This window comes from Python bivittatus, unplaced genomic scaffold, assembly GCF_059951505.1.
Source record: "Python bivittatus isolate LINGU-HERP-01145 unplaced genomic scaffold, Pbiv_v1 ctg000850_np1212, whole genome shotgun sequence".
NCBI lineage: Eukaryota > Metazoa > Chordata > Lepidosauria > Squamata > Pythonidae > Python > Python bivittatus.
This window is the reverse complement of record NW_028277112.1, coordinates 33,627,337-33,650,579: the sequence shown is the minus strand read 5'-3', so window position 1 is coordinate 33,650,579 and position 23,243 is coordinate 33,627,337. Positions and strand designations below refer to the sequence as shown.

Here is a 23,243-nt window from a genome sequence, read left to right as displayed (position 1 = left end):
ACCAGAAGCAAACTAGATATTTCCTTGTGATCACATAGTGGTGGTCTGAAAAAAATTTGCATTCAGTAGCAGTAAGGTTAATAGCCCAGAAGACTATTTATATTTTAAGGGTTCATCTATAATTTTGTATGTAAAGGATCTGTACATAATCCAATTTATGACCTGAAAATCAGAATTAAATACTTGTTTATTTTAACATATTTAAAAAAATACTTTACTGCACTGAATAGGAAATCTCATATGAGAATATAACCAATCAATATGAAAAGGCTCCTTTCACAATAAATCAAGAACACAGGAAACACTTTCCTGTTTGCATTACCTGTGGCTGTTTCCCCAATTTGCTTCTATGATCCAGCAATACATTAGGACAGTACTACAAGGCTCTCTGCTACTGTTAGCTTTCTGTCTTGTCAAAATGTGGGGTGCAGAATGTTTCTGTAACAGCCTTCAAAACAGTTCATTCTTTCAGTTAATTCACTTACCATATGTTTCAAAACTCCATAAATCTGCAGGAGAAATTCCTGTAATTCAGGCAAGTGAAGGCAGACATCTTGCTGTGATTCGAGAGTGGTGAGCTGATCCCACTCAAGAGCCTTGTTCAGCCAAAACTCAACACTTAAGTTAGAGACTCTACTATCTTCAACCATCCTGTCACCTTAAAGAAGAGAGGGAGAAGGAAAAAATTAAAAAGACTTTCCCTGAGCAAATATTAATAACATTTATTACATTATGAGATGCTGAGTTAAACATTTGTGCAGCTTTCATGATGGATGCATTACTGTAGTAATTCCTAAAATGGCTTTAAATGTCAAAGGTAAGAGGGAGGGAATAAAAAGCAATCAAAATATCAAAATGCAGCACTTGACTGGCACTTATCCTTTTACGTTCTTCTTTACTAACCAATATTTTGTGACAAGAACAGAAAAGCAGTATAGGTAAGAATGGTTAAGCAAACACAGAGGCATGCACAATTCATAACCAGCGAGAAACAAATGCAGTCAGAATCCAACTTTTTAAACTAAGGACACCCTTGGGCTGCAATATTTCATCCAGAAACCACATGTTTGGAACAAGAGTAATACTGCTAATTCCCAGCATTCACAAATCCAAAGATTTTTAAAATAAAATAAATCATACATTTCCATGTAAAATACATATTCAAATATTCTGTATGACCATGTCAGTGTGAGAATTTGACCATAAATTAAATTCAATTCATGCAGAGAAGGATAGATTAACACCTTCCTTCCTTCCTTCCTCCCTCCCTGCCTCCCTCCAATGAAATAAAAGTCCAAGGATCCTACACTATGTCACCTTCAACCAATTCAGCTGGACATTTTACACAAAGGTGATGTAGTAATTCCAAGAATTACCATTTGGTGTATGCTGTCTAGCTTAGAGACATGATTCTAGTTCATGATCATGTATTCAAGGTTTTAAAAAATTGGCAAGATAGCAGTACTTCTTTTAGAGACCTTTCACAGCTATTTCTACCCTTAAGTCTTCTCCTCCCTCCCACAGGTACAACTAATAAAGACGACAATAAGTTTCTTATAAATATGTTGTACACCCATTTTAATACAAACTTTCCAAACTTCACATCCCCAGATGTTAAATATAAATTCAGCAAGTAATGTTACTGATTTCACATAGAACAGGATAATTTAAGATGACCTCTATGGAGATAATTTTTTAACAGATTAGTGAACAAGTATAATATGACATATAACACATTGAACAAGAATACTGTTTTCAGCTTCTAAATACAGGTAGTCCTCATTTAGCAACTGCCTCGTACAGTGACAGTTCAAAGGTACAACAGTGATGAAAAAGTAACTTTGTAACCAGTCCTCGCATTTATGACCTTTACTGGTCTGTAAACCAAAGGAAAGCTGAAGTAAGATTGTAAGCACAGTCAGGGTTTCACTTAGCGACTGCTTCACTTAATAGCCAAGTTGCTGGTCCCATCTGTGGTTGCTAAATGAGGACTACCTCTATTGTTTATATTGTCTGTAAGCTGCTTTGTGCATATATCCTGAAGGGCTAGATATAAATAATTGTAAAAAATTAAATAATAAACAGTGTAAAACAAGTTTATGCTACAGTATTTGAATTGCCATGCCTTAATATACCTACAAGTACTCAAATAAAATTCATTCCAAGCAATGCTTGGAATTAATATTTTCATACTTAAGTATTTATACTGTATGTGTAAAGTCAGCATGACTTTACTTTTCTAAATATACAGTAAATGAGATAAACATGCTAAATCAGATGCCAATTGATTTACAGCATTGGAAAATTTGGGGATTCCACTACATTTTGGTGCTGCTTGTGCACTGTGTTCTACTGATTTATGCTATATTAAATTTTATGCTGTATTAGTTTTTATGGTTTTATTATTTTGTTTATATTTGTTTATTTAATCATATTGGAACCCATTCAAGGAATATGTATTATTGCACAGCATTTAAATATAATAGATTTTTAAGCAAAATGCATACAATAAATTCTAGATATTTAAGAAAAATCCATATATTTGCAAAGTGCAACCATGTTTTATATAAAAATAAATACTGATATGCAAAATTTTCTGAGATAGTATGTCATTCATTATATTTTGGTTACTACAGCATTATTAACCTAATTTTTAACTGACAAAAATCCAATTCATAAACACAAGGTAAGGCAAAGTGCCACAGGATATATAGTGATGATATGGTCCAGCACAATTTCTGGGTCTGGTACATTCACTAAGGATTTAACTATCAGATTTAACTATCAAGTTCCCTCTATTGTTATGCGTTAACTTTAATATTTTAATTCAGTACAGGTAAACTTATAGTTAGATAGAACCATTCATAGAATATCTTGCTAAATTGCACTTATCAAGAAGATATAAGATTACCTTCACCTCTGTTTGCTAGAGAACAGGATTTTTGTGCAACTCTAGGTGTCACAATGACCAGCAGGATAGGAGGTTTTGCAAAATCCCTCTCTGCACAAGCTGTGCCCATTTCTGGAACTGGAGCTATAACTGAAATAAGAACACTGCAGAAATCTGGAGCAGAGGCAATTGGTAGCTGGGTTAACCCATTCTGCTAAAAGTTTGCTTTACTGTGGATAATGAATAAACAACGACTGGGTTCACACAGCATGCTAAACTAAAAAGCAAGCAAATCATTTTATGTATATGCGTGAGACCAGCCTCAACTGTTTTATCTGAGCTTAGAATCCCTTTCACTGAGAGCTCTAAGAAAGAGTAACATCTCTCACTAATTCCAGCTAGACTGCAAACTACATTTTATTTCACGATCCAGGAAATTTTTATGAATTTGAACCTTAGAGGAGGGATCTTCAATCTCCTTTTCCTCCAAGTTTACTTCATGAGAAAAAAATAGTGAAGGACCTGTCGTGTTTCCATTTTTCTAGTCTTTTAAGGCTGTAAAATAAACAAAGTATTTTTGCAGAAGAAACAACAGGAAAAATGCTGACAAGTTCCAGAATATGCACAATCCTGTACAGAATGTTCACTTCTGTTTCAAAACAGGCAAAGAACAAGCCTGATTTTTAAACTAATTTTGTATGGTAGATAGATACATGATACTTGCTTTACTTTTTTTTTCTCTTTTACTATTGAAAAAAATATAACTTGAATCTGCTTCACCTGTTTACATATATCTTTATATATCTTTATACACACACACACACACACACACACACACACCTTTTGGGATAGGGGGGCTCACTAGCCCATTTACAGGGCCGCGCAGAGGAGTTTTCTAGGCATCTGGAGGATAAAATTGCTCGGATCCAATTCTAGTTGGATACCAAGCATGAGGCATGGTCTATAGAGATGCCCAGGGTACGTTCTTACCCTGCTATCTGGGAACAGTTTGATCCTGTTGAACCTGAGAAAGTGGACAGGGCCCTCTGGACGGACAATGCCAATACCTGTCAACTAGATCCTTGTCCCTCCTGGTTAGTTAAAGCTTCCTGGGAGGTGACATGTGGGTGGGTCCAGGCAATGGTGAATTCATCCTTGAGGGATGGGGTGTTTCCAGCTGTCTTTAAAGAGGTGCTGGTGCACCCCCTCCTCAAGAAGCCATCACTGGATCCCACCATACTGGACAATTTTCGTCCAGGTTCCCACCTCCCCTTTTTAGGGAAGGTGGTTGAGAAGGTGGTGACGTTGCAGCTCCAGAGGATCCTGGAGGAAACGGATTATCTGGACCCTTTTCAGTCAGGTTTCAGGCCCAGATACAGGACAGAAACAGCATTGGTCGCACTTGTGGATGATCTCTGGCGGGAGCGGGATGGGGGCAGTGCATTCATCCTTGCTCTCCTTGACCTCTCAGCAGATTTCAATATCATTGACCATGGTATCCTTTTGGGTCAACTTAGGGAGTTGGGAGTGGGTGGCACAGTTCTGCACTGGTTCTCTTCCTTCCTCCAAGGTCGATCCCAATTAGTGTTGATTGGGGGTGAGAAGTCCAGCTCGCGGGCCCTCCTTTGTGGGGTGCACTAGGGTTCGGTACTCTCTGCTCCTTTTTAACATCAACATGAAACTACTGGGTGAGATCATTTATACATCTCCATCCCGGGTGAGGTGAGTGATGCCGTGACCACCCTTTCATGGTGCCTGGAGGCTGTGGGGGTCTGGATGGGGTGCAACAGGCTTCAGTTGAACCCTGGTAAGACAGAGCGGCTAAGGATTGGAGGCCCCTCTGTATCCAAGGATTTACCATCTTTGGTTTTGGACAGGGTTGCACTGCCCCAGACGGACCCAGTGCGTAATCTGGGGATCCACCTGGACTCATGACTCCTGCTTGAGGAGCAGGTGGCAGTCATTGCCAGGATAGCCTTTGCCCACCTTCATGTGATACGCCAATTACACCCCTTCCTAGATCAGGAGGCTCTCCAGTCACTCACGCCCTGGTCATCTCTTGGCTAGACTACTGCAATGCGCTCTACATGGGACTACCTTTGAAGAGTATCAGATGTCAGATTCAGCCAGCGCGGCACAGCTGAGGACTCGCCCAGCCGTGCTGAGTCAGTTTCACCGCCTGAGCGCAGCAAGGCAAAAAGGGGAAGTGAAAACCGCAGACTGATTAATGGCCAGCTGGGGCCGCTTAACTGAAACCGCGGAGCGGAAGTTTTGAATTGGCGCCCATTAGCCTTGAGCGCCGCGGACAAAGGGTTGAGCAGCGGCGAGCAGCAAAGGCACGGCCCCGGCAGTGGGGGAAAAAGCAATCAAGGACAAAAGAACTAAACTGAATCTGATATTTCGGCGAAGGGGGGAATTACCATGGGCGATTTGTAACTTAGCAATAGGGCAAAGAGTGGGGTCAAGGGAACTATAAACTGTAATGGAAAATGTGCCAGGCCAGTTCTGGCTTTGTAATTACGTACATTACACTCGAGTAAACTTCTTTGTTGAACACACGTGTCACAAGAGTTTCTCTAGACGAACAGGGTAAACCTTACATCAGGCAGCTACAGCTGGTCCAAAATGCAGCCGCACGGATAATTTTGAGTGCCCCAAGAATGGCGCATATAACACCTCTACTACGTGAGCTGCATTGACTCCCAGTCTGCTTCTGGGTCCAATTCAAAGTGTTGGTCATCACCTTTAAAGCCCTAATGGCATGGGTCCAGGTGACCCAAGGAACCGTCTTACCCCCATCACATCAACCTGTCCCACCCAGTCAGGCAGAGAGGGCATATTGCGGGTCCCGTCAGCAAGAGAATGTTGACTGGTGGGGCACAGAAGGAGAGCCTTCTCTGCTGTTGCTCCTGCCCTTTGGAACATTTTCCCCCCAGAGGTGCGGCAGGCCCCTACCCTACCAGCCTTCCGGAAAGAATTAAAGACCTGGCTCTGCCAGCTTGCATGGGGGGATAACAACTTTACCCAATCCTGGGAGTGGCCAGCACCTCGATGACGCTCCCTGAGTGATTGCCAATTATTTTGGACCTTTTTATTTTCTATTTGTTATTGTAATTTTGTAATTTTAATTGATTTTAATTGTTTTGTAAACCACCCAGAGTCATTCAATGAGATGGGTAGTGACAAATTTGATAAATAAATAAATAAATAAATAAATGAATAAATAAATAATATGGTACCTTTAGCAGTGCTCCACCAAAAACTTTAATTAGAAGAGCCTATGATTTCTCATATATAATCTTAAGGAAATAAATTTGAAAATCAAGCCTGAGACAACTATGGGCTATTTTTTGGGTAATAAACCATTTTTACAAATAGCTTCTCACAGTTTACAAAAAAAAAGAAAAAGGTTTAAAAAGCACTTTTATTATATATGATATCTTAGTGGTAAATACACATGAAAATTAATGCACAAATCCCTTTTTCCATTTCTTCATTTGAATTGTTTAATATACTCCAGGTATGTTAAGGGCCCCATTTCTTGGCTATATTGACATCTATGGTGATAATTTTTACTCAGTAACCATATATATTTATTTTGTATCACTGTAATTTTGTTTTATGTTTTATGATTGTACGCCACCCGGAATCACTTGTTGAGATGGGCACCTAGAGAAATCAAATAAATAAATACCTGCATACAATACTTCCCAACAGGCTAAGAAAAACAATGATTTCACTCAAACTATGTATGCCACTCAAGCATCAGTCTATCCCTTCCAAGGGGCCAGCAAAGAATTTATGTACTATCAAAACTAAATGAAATCAGGGAAGGAAATGAGAACATTTTGGTTACAGAATGTTTAGGTAGAACATTATTTAAAATTGAAATGGCACCAATATACATTCAACTGTAGTGGCACTAGAGAATGGAAGAGACATCTGGACTACCAAGGAACTTTAAGACCAGTTTCAGAAATTTCAAAATTCCACATCTACCCCAGGTTTGGGCTTACTTAATCATCCCTCAACAGGCACAAAAATAGCTCAAATGCCTTGAGTAATTGAGATAACGAAACATTTTGGAAGGTCATCTGTTATTTTAAAGAGGAATTAAAAGGCAAAAGTTCCCAATTGTATACATAGAGCCTATTCTCATCCCATTGTACAGTCCTGGGACCCAACTTTTACTAAAATCTTACAGATTTTAGACAGCCAGGACAATCTGCTCCCTAAATGAAAGCATTCTGAGGAAGTAACAAGGCTAGATTCATGTCTTGAAAAGGACTCTTTCAAAAGAAAATGAGTTGACAAAGATTGTTCTGATTTAGCACTCAGAGATGTTCAAGGTGAAACAACAGGATTCTGTTCATGCAATAGAAGCAGTTGAAAAATGACCCATAGTATCAGGCTGCCTGGCACATTAGTCCTTAATAGAGTTATTAGCATAAATTATAGATGGGAGCAGTCATGTAACCTATGCCTTTGAAGTGAAAAATTACTCCCTCTAGTTTATTTTCCATTACAACTAACTTTTCTTAATATTTATGCTACTCTAGATATGAACATCCTCCCCCTCCATATTTTAACAGGGCCCACTACTGACTGAGGTGTTCTTGATAATTGTCATTCTGCTCAAGTTACTTCAGCGCTTTCTGGGAGAGAACAAAATAGAGCCTTGCTCCTCCTATTTCAGAACCTCCCAGGCAAAACCTTGTTGTTCTCTAGTTTTAGAAGCAGGGTGCCCTGCAGAGCTTAGGCATGGGGTATTTGTTACATCCTTCAGACTCAGTAAGCAGCATTTCTAACATGGAACGGATTAACTTTATTATATTGAGTGAACTCTCTGGATTAGTGTCTGAATTGTAACATTTTAGTCAGTAACTTATGCTAATAGTTTTAAAGGCAATACAGCAGTGAGCATCAATTATGGTCTGTATACTTAGAAATACCAGATCTAGGCTGAAAAAATCTAGACAACTAATAGATGATATCAAAGAGCTAGATTTTTCTTTATCTGGATTTTTGCAGCCCAAATCTGGTAGCCCTAGTATTTTAAAGTTACTATCTATAATTTCAATATGAATGTTCGTTATAAAAAACCCAAATTAAGTAACAGCAGAAGCATGGAAATACATTAAACTAATAAATAAATTTTCCAAGATTTTTAGAATGTATTCTCTGAGTAAATTCTCTTGAGTCAAACTCAACTCCTGGACTATTTGGACATGTCCATACAGTTTTCTTGGCAACAGTACAGAAATGATTTCTGCTAAGCTGTTTTTGGATTTGCTGACCATGCCAGCTTAGACCCCTGGGATTCACTCAGTATTTTTTTCCAAAGTGGACAATTGGTTGTAAAGGTAGGGGAGGAAGTGGCATCATACAATAAGAACAGACTAAATATTTCTTTTGAAATAATATTTTTAAAATGCTTTATGGTGTACACAAAGGAAAACAGAACAATCTACATAATTTTCCATTTAATATCAAGAATTGTAATATTAATCAATCTGATGCTGTTTCTTGATTTAAAAGTAATACTAAATCATGGATGTATCTAATAATGACTTTGCACTATTGCAAGGAAGAACACTCACTTTAAAAACCATAGTTTTTTCCACTGTAAAGGTAGTCCTCAACTTACAACCTGTTAGGCCCAGCCCAAGAACAAAAAGCAGCTCACAATAATTGGTGTTATACGAAAAGCAATAAAGAAGAAGAGTTTACATTTCTCCATCCCATACTCCTTAAAGAATTCTATTACAGTTTTCTAAAATGAATTGACGAAACCAAGGAAGTCAGATGGGAAAAAACAAAGTACTTGGCAGAAACATTTTAAAATAAAAAATGAGGGTGGAATGGGATGGAAGGTTGACAGTTATGCACCAACTCTAGCATTATCTCAAGGGCCTATATTTTAGTTCCTAAATATCTCCAGATTTGATGGTAAATAAATAAATACTCAAAATAATCCTCAGTGATCAGCAGAATCAGTATCTAGAGTTGAGTGTGCAAAGTGATCTCTCACATAATATGCTCAGACTACTGCTGCTAAGGGGACTTCCAGAAGAAGAAATGGCAGACTGAAGAAAAGCAGAGCCGACAACCACAGCAAAGAATGACAACACAGTGAGTAGACCAGCTCTTTGAACCTCTCCAGATAAGGAGAGGATAGGAGATCGCCCACAAGTGCTCCAGACAGTTGCTCCTCACAAGAAGACCACAAGACAGTGGTCTCCTGTGGGTTTTGAGCACTGGGAGACAAGGCAATGGCCATCTTGCTCAAACCATGTTTGGCACCTTTAAAAGAACACTAAGTCCACATACTTCCTTTTCTAATCACATTCAGAAATTGCTTGTTAACTACTTTTCAGCTATTAGAGACCTTTGGATCAACAAATCTGAAAACACTAGGTGAATCTGCCTTCAATTCTTAACAAAAGAAAATTTTAGCTACAAGCTTAAGAACTTTAAAAAATTGAAATAAACAGCAAAAAGCTAATTAAGACTTTCTTTTCAGAAAGTTATAAACAGATTAAGGGTCCAGATACATTTGAAATATTGTTTTGGAATTAATTATAAAGAAACCTTCCCATGGGAAAGTAGACTTGTTTTGAATTTATTCTAAGACATAATAGAGATAAGCAATTTTAAAAATTGGACACTAGAAGGAACTAAAGATTTTAATTAAAGGAGAAGAATACATAAACTTGATTAACAGCTACAGAATGACGCAAAATAGTGTAATATTGGAAATACTGAGGAACACTTTTGAAAAATGGAATCAGAAGTTAGTATCAACAATGTCAATAGCAACGTTTGCTTCTATGGATAGATTGTGTCCAAAGGATGTTGTGGAAGAAATGGTAGAAGAGGAACAAGTTTTATCTGACAAGACAGAGACATAGTTGACATTGAAAGTGGATTTACAAATGACAGGCTATAAGAATGACATGGAAAAAAATGTTTTATTGGACATACAAAAGAAATCAGTTGATGCTTTAAAAATCAAAAGGGAATTACAAATAATAAACCAAGAGAGTGACCTGGGTAATTCTTTTATATTGGATTTACAAAAGAAGTTTGTTAAAGCTTGGATGAATCTTGTGAGAAGGAACAAAAAGAAATGAAAAGATATCAAGTTCTATGACATTATTTGAAAGGACTAGAGTTTAAGATTGTTAAAAGTAAAAGGAAGGAATATAAAGTTAGTTTATTTGATCAAGGTTAAAATAAATATGCTGTTATTTCTGGCAACCCTTAATGGACTTTTGCTGATACCAGGACTGAAATGATGATGCTTTATGGATTTGTTTATAGATAAGGGATGGGACATGGGATGAAGAGATCACCGGTTGTAAATTAAAGAGATGAAACGTTACTAAAATTGTTTGTACTTGTTGTGAAGGTTGAAAGTCACTTCTTTATATATTTCTTTTCTCTTCATTATATTCTTACTTCTTTTCTTCCTCTTTCTATTCTCTATGCTTTTTTCTTTTCCTTTGCACTTTTTATTTTCTTTCTACTCTTCTTTCTTTTAGTTTGCATTAGTTTTTATTATTGCAGTTATAATCTTTAATAGTTTTTTTTTTTAAATGCTCATAGTATTATTAGATTCCATGTTATTGAATGCATTTTGTCTGAAATTATGACTCTCCTGGAGGGAAGGGACTCTGTATAATCTGATCTATGAGGAACCATACTAGGAGAACCACCACTAGTGCCATCAAAGGCAATCCCCATCTGTCCTGATTTGATCGTTTATCTTGGAACGTTTGCCTGATCCTTACTCAACTATGATGGGTTTACACAGTAGTGAGAGATCACATCCTTTAACAAACAATTAAAACTACCATTTACCAGGAAACGTAGATTGAGGTATGAAAGCTATTACACCAACTACAATAACAAAGTATGGGGAAGCAGTGAAATCTAAAAGTTTTCATATTATAATCATGAAAATTGATTTAGTTTTAAGCTTTAAATTCTACATTGAACATCTTAGATGTTACAAAGAATAATTTTATATTTTACAGGATTTTGAGTAAATACCAGTCCACAAGAGGGCAAAAATGTAGGCATTTATTTAGCAAATCTATTTCCATCCAAGAGATGGCAGTGGCAGATCAATCATCAGTCTGTATATAAAAAAAAAAAAAGAGGGGGAATGCAGGCTTAGGGCAACCCTTCCCACAAAATAAATTGCTAATAAGATGTTAACATTCTAAATTTGTCCAAAGAGTTGTTGTATTATGGCCATTGTTACTTTTAGATTCCAAAATTCCAAATTAAAAAGTCTAACTGAAAAAAGGTATCTTATTCTATAGTTGTTAATCAGCAAAATATATATTAAAAAATTCATTATAAAGTTAAGAGCAGGTCAATAGAGAAACATGGCAAATGGAAACTTAATGAGTGACTTTAGGCTACTCACTCTCTCAGCCCAAACACAGAGTTGTGAGAACCTTGGAGGACGTAGTAGGTATACTGCTTTGGGTTCCTGGGGAAAGGTAGGATATAAATCTTGTAAATAAATCCACCTATCTTACCTACACATATCTGTGGCAGATAGTTAGTAAAAACACATGATCAATATCCCCACCTAAAGGCTGGCAATACACTCTGGATCTGGATATTGCTTGCATGCTTGCTTTATTTTATCTCATATAAAGAAATAGCTGTCATTTAAATACATGCATGAAAATTCCCAAGTTTGGCAGTTTGGATTTTATTCCATAGCAGAGTATCTGCCAGGCTTTAATGGGGGCAATCTTTCCTGCAGGTAGGACTGGTCCAAAATTCCCCAATAAGCTGCACTGTCAAATGATGATTTGAACCTAGTCCTTCCTGGATCTAGTCCAACAACTTAACCCAGATATTTTTATAATGAGGTCCAAACCTCACCTTCATTCCTGATGAAAGATGGGTTAATCTTCATGTGCAGGGAGGATGAAAAAAGAAAATGCCCCATTTATTCAGGCTTTCTTTCCATTACTTTGCAACATAACAAAGCAGACCTGGTTCAAAGTCTTGTACCATATATTGGGAGGCTACTGCCATCAATAGTTATTAATCATGAGGATTATAATTTTTTTTAATCTGTTCAATCATATCCGATTCCTGAAGACTACCTGGACATTTTCTTGCCAAGGTTTGCCATTGCCTCCTTCCTAGGGCTGAGAGAAAGTGACTGGCCCAAGGACACCCAGCTGGCTTTGTGCCTAGGTGGGACTAGAACTCATGGTCTCCCAGTTTCTAGCCTGATGCCTTAACCACTACACCAAACTGGCTCTCAATATACACACACTCTGTGTGCATGTGTGTATATATAGTATATGTATGTGTATATGTGTATATATAGAGAGAGAGCATTAGCACCTACATAAAATGCTTCTCAATAACAGCTGCTGAACAATGCAGGCAAGTGGATGCTACTGCCCATATATCTGATTTGCAACCTGCCCAGAGGCTTCAGCTTGCACAATAAGAGAAGAGAATGCTAGCCAATATAATATCAATCTTTTATCTGATTCAGTAGGGCTTGTATTTGTTGAAGGCTCCCAGCCAACCAGGAAGCTTGGGTCAAAAAAGGATGACTGGGGAGAAAAGGTCATGGTCTCCTCCTCCTCCTCCCCCCATAAAGCTTTTCTCTATTGTTTTTACAGTGATTCCAAAGCTGAACAGTTTGCTGCTATATACCATTGTGCACAGTTACTGCAATATGGGATGCACTGTCCCTTCCTCCAGAAAAATCCCATTTATTTATTCAATTATTCTTATATACTATCCACTCCATACAATTCCAAGTGGTTTACAATACTAAGATTAAAAATACATAAAATCACTTCAAGCCAAAATGCAGCAATATGTATAAATAATAACCTATCAGTCCATCTATAAAAGGTTAACAAAACCCATAAAAATCATCCACCAAACAACTGACTGAAGGACAGCCTTTGGGCTCACAGCTTCCTGATTTGATACAGGAATGGGAAGATATTAATAAAGAATACTGTATAATGGTACAATATAATATACACAGGGTTTTTAAAAATCTTTATAAAGTTCTCTTCTGTCCCTTACTCTAGTTCATTATATTCAAGGCACTGTTAAAAACCTAAATGAGATGCAACCATCTTTGTTGATGCTAAACAGGTCTGCATATGGTCTGCATCTAGAAGTGGGGCTCTTCCAATGATGCTCAACAATTCCTCCCTGTGGTAATAGTTGCCAGGACTGCTACATCTGTGGTTCAACAACAGTATTTACAGCAAAATGTAAGGCTGCTGTTCCCTAATAGGACATCATCCTTTCTCAAACTGAACTGGCATGAGGAGCTAGCCACAGAAGAGCTGGAGGATGCGGGGGGGGGGGGGGGAACAGCCATTTTTGATTTCCCATAATATCCCCCAGTGAGGCATTGGAGGAAATCCAAGAGGCGGCTAAGCTGAGCCACTCAATTCAGCTCAAGATCCAGGCGAAGGGAGAATCAATGAGAGTGTAGCCAGGGAAGCTTTCTACGATGGCTCTTCCACTCCAGACTTGGTAATGGATGGTATGTGTGCGCGTGTGTGTTAGCAGTTACTACCCAAGACACAAAACTGCTCACAAGAGAGGTGCCAGAAAAGTCAAGGCGGCCACTACGACTCCAACAGGCATAAAAAGGCGGGAGGCTTCGGTCATACACTGCAGCCGCCATTTTGACACACACACACCCCCCCAATCCCTACCAAGATCTCTGGAAGAACACTAGCATTTCTTTCTGCTCAGTACTGACATTCCGCTTCATGTGAAGGCAAATAAATAAATAAAGCCACAAACACTTCTTTTATCAGAGGACATTCAAGAGTTCCATCTCACCCGGCCTTTCCCTCCTTTTTTAAACTTTTAACTCAGCAGCGACGAAACGAGCGCACGGTCAATTCCACCTTAGTGACTTATAGTCATCCAACCATCATGGACCCAAAGTAACAGCAGGACGGGCAGCGCGTGCTGGATGACGCCGTTAAGAGGCTACAAGCCTGGAGCTCGAGCTCCTTTCTGGAGGCGAGCTCGCTTTATTTCGCCCAGAGGCGAACAGGTACCTCCACAGCGTTCCTTTCCCGCGCGCTCTCTAACTTCCCGACGGCGCCTGCGCAAGAGGCGCAAAATTCCGGTCTAAGAGGCGACCGGGAAGAGGAACGGTTCCGCTCAGAAGGAAGTCGCGGGCATTTGGACTGAGGGGGCTGGGGAGGGTGATGGAAGCGGAGTTAATAGCCAGGCAAATTAAACTCTTCCTACGTCCTTCAACCAGGCATCAAGTCGCCATTAGTCTCCGATCGCCTTTTTTCTCAAGTTTTCCCGCCACTCCGTAAAGGGAAGCAGAGGAAGCTTTAGCTCCTGCTCTGATCCTGCCTTGCGCCGCGCTACCACCTCTTCCATCTCCCTCCGTCACTTCCTACCCGGGCCCCGTTTTCCATCCTACTCTACAGCGGGGAAACAACGCAAGGCTGCAGTCCTTCACGGGCTGCTCACTTTGCGAGCCTCGCTGAGATCAGCGCCGGAGGATGCAGATAGGCTGGCGTGCAAATGCTGGCATCGCGAGTCTACGTGGAAAAAGCTCTCCCACCCTAATGCAACTGTAGCGGGAAGGGAAGAGGAAAAGCTAGGGAAAAAATGCGAATACTAGAGAGCGAAGGCGTCCGAGTGAATGCCACCGGAACTTCGTGAGAGGCGGACGCGGCTGCTGGTGGGAATTTAATTCAGGAGGGCTTTGAGCTTACATTTATGGAGAAAATCTATCCACGTAGTCGCAAGGAGTCGAAAACGACAAGGTGGCGCATAACCGATTTAGCTCATGTAAATCACATTGTGGGCAATCAATATTTACTCCAACCAGTAAGAAAACACATAGATATTACAATACAAGCAGCGTTTCCTGAAACGCAGGGATCGAAGGAAAGCGCTGCTCTACGCGCGCGTTTCGTGCCCCCATTCGACCAAGCTTTTTTTCCCCCTTCTAAATCAGTACTACGCGGAGGAGCAGTCTGTGGCAGCCGTCACCACCACTCGCTTTTTGCTCTTCGTTTCGATATTTAACCTGCTTTCCCTTCAACCGAGATCTCAGCCCAGGACTCTGCAGCTGCTTTGGGTCTGCCCCTACGAGGACGGCTTGCCCACAACTCACCATCGCTGCCTCCCGCCCAACTTTCAAACCTCCGCGGCCCTTCCTCGCAGGGGAGATTCGGAGAGACCGCGAACGGCAGCCTGTGCGGCCAATGGCCGCTGGGTGAGGATGTTGCTCCTCCCGGTAGCTTCCCTGAGCCAATCTAAGGCGCAGAAGGTGGGATTTCCTCGCCGTGGCCTTAACCCCTTGTGCTCCTCGGAGGTTGGGCGGGGAGGCTGACTCAAAGGCGGGAAAGCGCTCGTTTGGGTTGGGAATGTCAGTCGTACACCTCGGCTGACAAATGCATCCGGCTGAGCACCAAAACTCGTGGCTGCGATACAGAACGTAATTTTAGTTCTTTCGCTTTCTTTTCCATTCCCTCCAGCCCGCGTTTACAATGTCGTGGCTGATGAGCGGACTGGGTTCAAGTTAGGTCCGTGGTATCAGACAAACAGATCCATCTGAAAGCATGATCAATGAATAGATTATATCTGTTGGCACAGAAAGCAATTACGGATCTGACTTTGAGACGTAAAAGAAACGAAAAGCTAATCAGACATATCCAAGATGAGCATCCACAATCAGTTTGGCCAAAGACACAGTGCAATGAGGGTACTGTAGTTTTAGCACCTTGTGAAGTGCAAGGGGGAAGAGTGTGAAATGTAAACCCAAGGGAAGCAATGGGGGCAGTGCAAAGAAGTACCTGCTACCTAGTCCGTACACAACAGGCCCTCTAGAAATATTTGGACCAGATGGACAAGTGTAATTTTGGAAAGGCAATACATAGTGTATCCCAGACCTCCAGTTTATAAGGCTCTTTAAGTGATAACCACTTTGAATTGGGTCTGGAAGACTATTGTTAACCAGTGCAGTGACCTAAAAATCGCTGTTTTTTTCTACAGTGGTGGGCTTGCCTAGCCATAGTCTAGCCCAGTGTTTTTCAAACTTGGCAACTTCAAGACATGGGGACTTCAATTCCCAGCATGCTGGCTAGGGAATTCTGGGAGTTGAAAACACTGGGTTAGCCACTTCATTCTGGACCTGCTGTAGCATCTGAGTTATCTCCAAAAGCACCCCTACGTAGAGTGCAGTGGTACCATCATTTTTTTTTAATGGTACTGCCATGTATTGCCAAATGCATTCTGCAATACTTTCCTACTCCTTTATTGCTACAAAGAAGAGGGCCTTGTCTGCAGTGGTATACAGCTGTTAAAACACCCTTCCCAAGGAAGCCAGCTACTACCTTCACTGTCAATTTTGACACCAGGCTAAATGTTTTCTCTTCTTCCAGGCATTTCGTATTTTCAGGTTCTGAATGTTTTCACTGACATGATGGCAGTTATATAATTCAGGTAATTCATTTTTTTTCTTACATTGTTCCTGTATGTATTTTATTGTTTTTATTTTCTTATATGTTTGCATCCCTCATATTATTTGGCAGATTGTGTGTGTTTCCTTACTTTGCATGAGGAAAAGCAAACATGTGAACTCTCCATTATAATCAGATCAAAATTTGCCCTAATCTCTGACTAGACCTGGTATCTAGGGCTTCCCAGCCCTTAAATAAGAATGAAGATAGGATAGAGGGAAAAGAAGCTACTTTGGGAATGCTCAGAAATACAGACAACGCTCCAAATGTGGATGTGGCAAGGCAGAAGAGGAGGAAAGGAAAACGGTTGAGAACGAACAGGAGTTTCTCCCTCTGTTAGCAGTAGACTACTTGTGAGTAAGCAACAGATAAATAGGAGGAAGCACAAGGCTTTTCTCTCTGCAGTCCTTTGCCCAGCTGGGCTTCCACTCTTTATAGCTAACAAGGGAAGAGGGCAGCTTTGGGTATGCAGTAGTGGGTTGGTTGGCAGTTCAGCCAATACAGAGAGAAACTGGCAGCTTCGTCAGAGAGGAAATGGCCTAGTGGTATTTTTGGTCTGAGCCCAGCCAAGAGAGAACTTGGGGTGTTTATAATTATTACTGTACCTGTGTGATTCTCTTCTTGTGTCTGTATGCTTCTTCTTCATGATATAAATACATACTGTAAAAAGTTCACAACTAGAGGCTTACTTTTTTCTTACAAAATGTCCCAGAATGGAGGAAATTACCCCTTAGAACCACCCTTCTGGTGGGAGATTTGACAGCAGGCTTGATTAAAAGAAAAGCTGAAAGAGATCCTACTGGGAAATCACTAGGGAAATCAGCTCTGAAACCCAAGACCAGTTCTGGGTTAAAAGAGGGGCTACAGTAGAAAAATAGTTGAAATTAACTCCAATTGACTTCATGGACACGTCCATGTAGTTTTCTTGGCAACAATATATATATGGTTGCAACTGCCTTTTTCTGGAATGTTTTTGGACTTCCCAGGCTAGTGTACACTACACTGTAAGATTTTCTAGTGGTCTCTCATCCCAATATTAACTTGACCCAATATTGTTTTTTGAGGTCAGCCAAATTCAGATAGATGCTGCCATCTGCTGTGAGTTTCCCCTCTTCCCACTGCAAAATATCTCTTAAACCCAGAACATAATAAAACAAGTAAGCAAGAAAAAAAAATAATGACTTGATGGCGTTAATGGTCGAAATCTAAACCATGTGGTGCAGTAATAAGATGTCCTAAGAACTCTTTTGAACAGTATACAATAGAACAGTGGAATAATATACCGTATTTTTCCATCAATAAGGCGCCCCCATGTACAAGACGACCCCCACTTTTCCAACCCAAAATTAAGAAATCAATATTTTAAAGATAGTGCAGAACACATTTTTATTTAGTAATTAGGTAACATTTACCTGATACGCTCGGTGAGAGGAGGTCCAAACCGTCTCTCTGCAGCTCTATTTCCATGCTCTTTTGTATAACTGATTACATTCAATCACAAGTGAAACTGCCGATAGCTTGTCTCTGCGAACAGACTTCCTCCAATTGGTTTGTTCAGCATCAGCTGACATCAGTTACATAAGGCTTGTGATTGGAGGAAGTCTGTTTGCAGAGACAGTATGGGCAGTTTCACTCGTGATTGGAGGCTTGTGATTGGAGGAAGCTTGTTTGTGGAGCCAAGCTATTTCACTCGTAATTGGAGGCTAGCAATAGGAGGAAGCTTGTTTGCAGAGACAAAGTATGGGCAGTTTTGCAACCGTGCGGTTCTCTCCTCGGCTTACTTCCTTGCATAAGACGCCCTTCAATTTTTAGCATAAGGATTTTAGAAAAAAGTATCGTCTTATAGCTGGAAAAATACGGTATATGATTCCTTTTCCCGTTTCTGTTGTAAAAAGTTGTTTGTATAGATCAGTATACAAACCAGTAATGTAATTCAGACCAGTAATGTATACCTATTTTCATAAGTTTATTCACAATTGCAGGGTAGAAAGCCTTTCCATTGGAATCATTTTAGTCATGTTGGAAAGTGGCTATTAATTTTAAAATCAGTACTATCATCTCTCTATGGCATGACTGAGTTATCATTTTAAGTTGTGGTTTGCTTAACAGTGTGGCTGAATAAGCCACAGTTGGCTAATTCACACGTGTTAACAGTATTGAATGACTTAGAACAGAGTAACACATTTTTGAAAGAGTGCTAAACCCATGTCCAAAAATAGCCTGGCTGACAGGTCAAAGATGTGGAGAAAGTTTGCAGGATAAAGTGACAGGAAGCTCTCTTTGTCTCTTCTTTCATCTTTGCCCCCCACGCCTTTCTGATCTATGACCTGCCAGCCAGAGTATTTTTGGACATAGGCTCAGAGTTCTTCACCCAGTCTCTCCCCTCTGTGTTTCTGGCCTGTGAAGCTTGGAAGAAGTGGAAACATGAAGCAGAAGGGTGTGATCCATAACTAATAATGTCCATCTAGTGATGGAAGTACTGGTTGCAAGTGATTGTAACTAACAGCACCTGGAAGTAGCTCATGAAGAAGGCAAAATGGCATAGGCATAGAATTGCTACCCATTCCCCAGGTAATAAAACAGTAAAAAGAATGGCCACATAAATCCCTTTGTCATCAGAAGCAGCAGTAACTCTAATGCACTTATTGGTGAGAGAACCAGCAACAGAATATTGAACACCAAATTTAGCAGGACATGTTTCATATGAAGCAGAATCACTTCACTCGCTCTGTATTTATACAAGGTTGCATTTACAAGCATAATCAGGAAATGTTGAAATGCAAGGTCTGGAGAACTTTTAGAGGTATGGTGAGCCACATCTTTCCATATATTTCTGTGCAGCAGTGTAGATCAGTGTTTCTCAACCTTGACAACTTTAAGATGTGTGGACTTCAACTCCCATGCTGGCTAGGGAATTCTGGGAGTTGAAGTCCACACATCTTAAAGTTGTCAAGGTTGAGAAACACTGGTGTGGATGGTCACTTTACCACTGCCTTGTCAAAGTAGCAATTAGCCTGAAAATCTGAACAGGAAACAAAATGCCGAGATGCATCCCAACGACCTCTTTCTCTAAGCAAATCCTGGAACTCCAGATGCAATACCCTGCATTTTAGGAGATTTGAGTTAAAAACATTTCCAAGTGAAATGTATATGAATAAAAGGAGGGAGAGAGGGAGGAAGAGACCTACCTGCTATTTATTTTGGATTCCTCTGTAGATAGGAATGCTAATTTCTGATGCCAACATCCATTTGTTTATAGCAAAGCCTTAAATGGCCTTCAGAATTTCCCTCACCCTGGCATAAGTTTCAGACTTTAGTGCTTTGGGATGGTTTACAGAGCTTTGACTTTAAAGAAAGCCTCCTTTATATTTCAAAGACATGGAATCAGTAAGTAGCTAGATGTTATTGAAGTAACTGATTGCAAGGATTCGATTTGTACTGTACTGAACTTTTCATCAGGAGCACAGCTATTTAGAACATGAAGGGTGACGGTACAGCTTAATCTGTGTGACAGAGTCTATTAGGGCTGTACAAAGCATTCGAAAGAGGTGCTTTGCAAAGTGGGTTAATACAAGGGAGGTTCACTGGCAGACTTGTGCAGCCACTTCTTTGGCTTTCTATTAGTGGGCATGCACGCACGCACGCGTGCATCCACAAGTAGCACTTCCACTGGCTCCACCAGCTGTGGAGATAACAGGGGTGCCTTCAAAACAGCTGCATGAACCTTCCAAAGGGTCTGAGGAGGAGTCCATCACTGCATCAAAACATTTTGCAAAGCACCTTGTTCAAATGGCTTGCCTGGTCCTAGCGTCTATGACACAGACATCTGCAACGAGAGCAAAAAGTCTGAAAGTTGGCAGGTACAGTATGCAGGTACAAAGGAGGTGGGGCTTCAGTCCCAACACAGTGCCTGTCATCTTGCAGATTTTAAACCTTCTACAGATACCCCTAGATACTACAGTGATACTGTGATTACAGGCCTGACTCATATAATTTTTGGCAATTGTTATTATTATGCATTGTTAGATTTATTTCTGATGTTTATTTTAGATTTTTAAGGAAAATTTTTTGGACCACTGCTCTGGATTGGCAATTTCAATATGTTAGTGTCTTGCTTAGCAACTTCTCCTATCTTCATCCTGAGGCCAGTTTTGCCCTTTGGAAAACCAAGTTTTTTAAGGAATAACCAAACAGGTTTAACGTGTATGCATATGCAGCAATCAAGATATATTCTGTGGGCTCCAAGGTAGCCTTAGTGCTCCAAGATAATCATTACAAATCATTGATTCAGCAGTCCATGAAGTATGAAGAGTTTACATATTTATTGACTGTGATTCCATGGGAATTATAAAATATTTTTAAACATTTAATTGCTCAACTCAGGCTGTAAGATGTAAAATTGATGTTACTATTGTAGGGGACAAGTGGTTCCCCACCATCACGGATCAAGTGAGAAAAGTTAACTATTAACGTCAGTGCAGCAGTGTGTACACACCACTTAATTCAATTTTTGTAGCATTTTTCCTGATGTAGCAATTTGTAAGAAAGGTCAAATTTTTCCTCCTGTCAAATTATCAGTCTTAAGTGTTCTCCACTTAATGAAGCAGTGAGAAATCCATGAGCAGCACTGCAGGATTTAATATCCTTTGTGGCTAAACAATAGAGATTTATGGTGCCCTTCAATATCAACTTAATATTATAACTGGAACAGAGCAGAAACAAATGGACATTTTTACAGCAGGCAACAAATTCGTCAGAATAGTTTTCTGAAGAGAGTTATTGTAGTTCTGTGCATTTTGCCTTGGCAAAACTCTCCCAGTTTAAAGCTCTCGGGCTGATTCCAAATGGTTCCTTCCCACCAAATAAAGGATTTATGCTTTTTAAAAATTCCAATGGATATAGTACTACAAATACTGGATAAAAATTCCCTCGTGACAGGAAAAGAAATATTGTCAAGCTAGCCATCTAATAAAAGATAGTGTCCTTTTCTCCATCTTCATATTAAGCAGCTACCTAAATTCTTGTTCATTCCAGATTGATTGCACCTTGGGCCAGACTACAGAGTGGGAGAGAGGCCTTTAGTTAGGAAAAGATTAAGATATGAGTTTCCTGAAAGTTTACATGATAAAAAAATGAAAAAAAAAAAGCTTATACAAGGTCAATAACATAAATCTACTACACTCACCAACAAACTTAGCTCAATGTTTATTTGCTTCCTATTGTCTCCTAAGAAAAATGGTTCAGTTCTTAATTGTGGTCTATGTCATATCAATTTTGATAATTTCTTGCAGAGAAAATGGTGGACTTATATATGTCATTAAGTGTCTTAATTTGGCAAAAAAAAAAAAACCCAAAAAACACAAGAAAAAAATAATAGTTAATTACAGCAAAACCTCCTTTTGATGCACCATTTATTCTTTACAAGGGAAGGTTTATTCTTTACAAATGTTATATTAAATACAAACGTTTATCATTATGGTAGTTTATATCATCTGTGTAATTATGTCATGCAAATTATACAATTGTACCAGTCATGTCATTTGCATAATTGCATCATTACAAATTAGTGTGAATTACCTCAGAAATTGAAGCTGTTCCTTACAAAGTCCACTCTACTGAGGTCTGTGAAATTAAGGTTTCCCTGAATAATGTTGCTTATTTTCTTGCTATTGCTGTAAACACGAACATTCTTCCTCATTTTTATCAGGGTTGACAATCCACTTTGAAGTTTTCAACTTTTAGAAACAGAGTGCATATGGACTTCCCCAGAGATTTTATTAGCAGAACTCAACTGTGTAAATTTAGAATGATAAAATATTTCAAAGCCACTTATGCCACAGTTCCTGGCACACATCCTGTTCCACTAAAGGGGTCCATTTTAACTGCAGCCGATAGACCAGGAATTTATTCTTTGTATTAAAGGCCTAGGAATTGTTCTTATTATTTGTGCTAGTCATTAAAAGCAATTAAAGTATGACGTACATGTGATTATTCAGATATAATCAGCTTCTGTTTCAGATTCTCCTCAGAGGTGTAACTTACTTGCATTACATTTGAGTGAACACCTCCTTATACGTTTATGGCAGTGTTGTCCAAACTTGGCCACTTTAAGGTGAGTGGACTTCAACTCCCAGAATTCCCCAGCCAGCATGGCTGGCTGGGGAATTCTGGGAGTTGAAGTCCACTCACCTTAAAGTGGCCAAGTTTGGACAACACTGGTTTATAGTGCTGTAGACTGTAGTTTCTCAATAAAGGACATTCCTGGAGCAGCTACTTAGGTTATGCAAAAGGATTTAGCTACATGTTTAGCCTTAAACAAATACTGTTGTTCCCTGACACCCCCAAAAAAGATTTTTTATTTTAAAAAGTTAATTAAAGCTAAGTAAGTAAATATGTTCCTAAGAATCATAGGTAGGTTTAATGGAGAGCAAAGAGTAATACTTGATAGCATAAAAAGGGATATTAGCTAATATAAAGGGGAAAAGTAGTTTCCAAATTAATTTTAAGTGAATATTGAGCAATCCAATCTAAGAAACTGCATCCATGAGGGGAAAAAATGTCTGTTACAGACCACCATAAGTCTAGTATTCTGGTCTACTTTCTTTCCACCAGTACATTCCTGTGACTTCCTCTATAATGCTTGTTACCTTGTTGGTAATCTAATTTGTTGTGTTCCTTCCCATTTTGTATTTTTGAGGCAGGGGGTTTCTCACTATATCACTTTGTAGAACGCTTACTGCAGCCATCCAAATCCCAGAGTTGATGGGGCAGGGAGCCAAGAGGGCACCAAGAGGAGTTTTCGTGGGCACTCTGTTAAGGACCCAACCCTAGCTTAT

General features: G+C 39.6%; 1 protein-coding gene across 5 annotated transcripts in view; it reads right to left on the bottom strand.

The window, feature by feature from the left end:
• Positions 1 to 15,369, bottom strand: part of FANCC (FA complementation group C) — an 85,272-nt gene extending 69,903 nt beyond the window's left edge. For 2 of the 5 annotated variants that reach the window (XM_088129873.1, XM_088129869.1), the window contains exons 1-2: positions 15,060 to 15,369; positions 486 to 658 (exon numbers count right to left, since the gene is read on the bottom strand). Coding sequence is in view for 3 of the 5 variants with exons in the window: in XM_088129869.1 (XP_087985995.1) it covers positions 486 to 650 (165 nt within the window). In the remaining 2 variants the exon portion in view is untranslated. Of the gene's footprint in view, positions 1 to 485; positions 11,085 to 13,753; positions 14,169 to 15,059 lie in introns of those variants that run through there. The other 3 variants (XM_088129870.1, XR_015793698.1, XM_088129871.1) reach the window with 3 other exon arrangements.
• Positions 15,370 to 23,243: the final 7,874 nt, after the last annotated feature.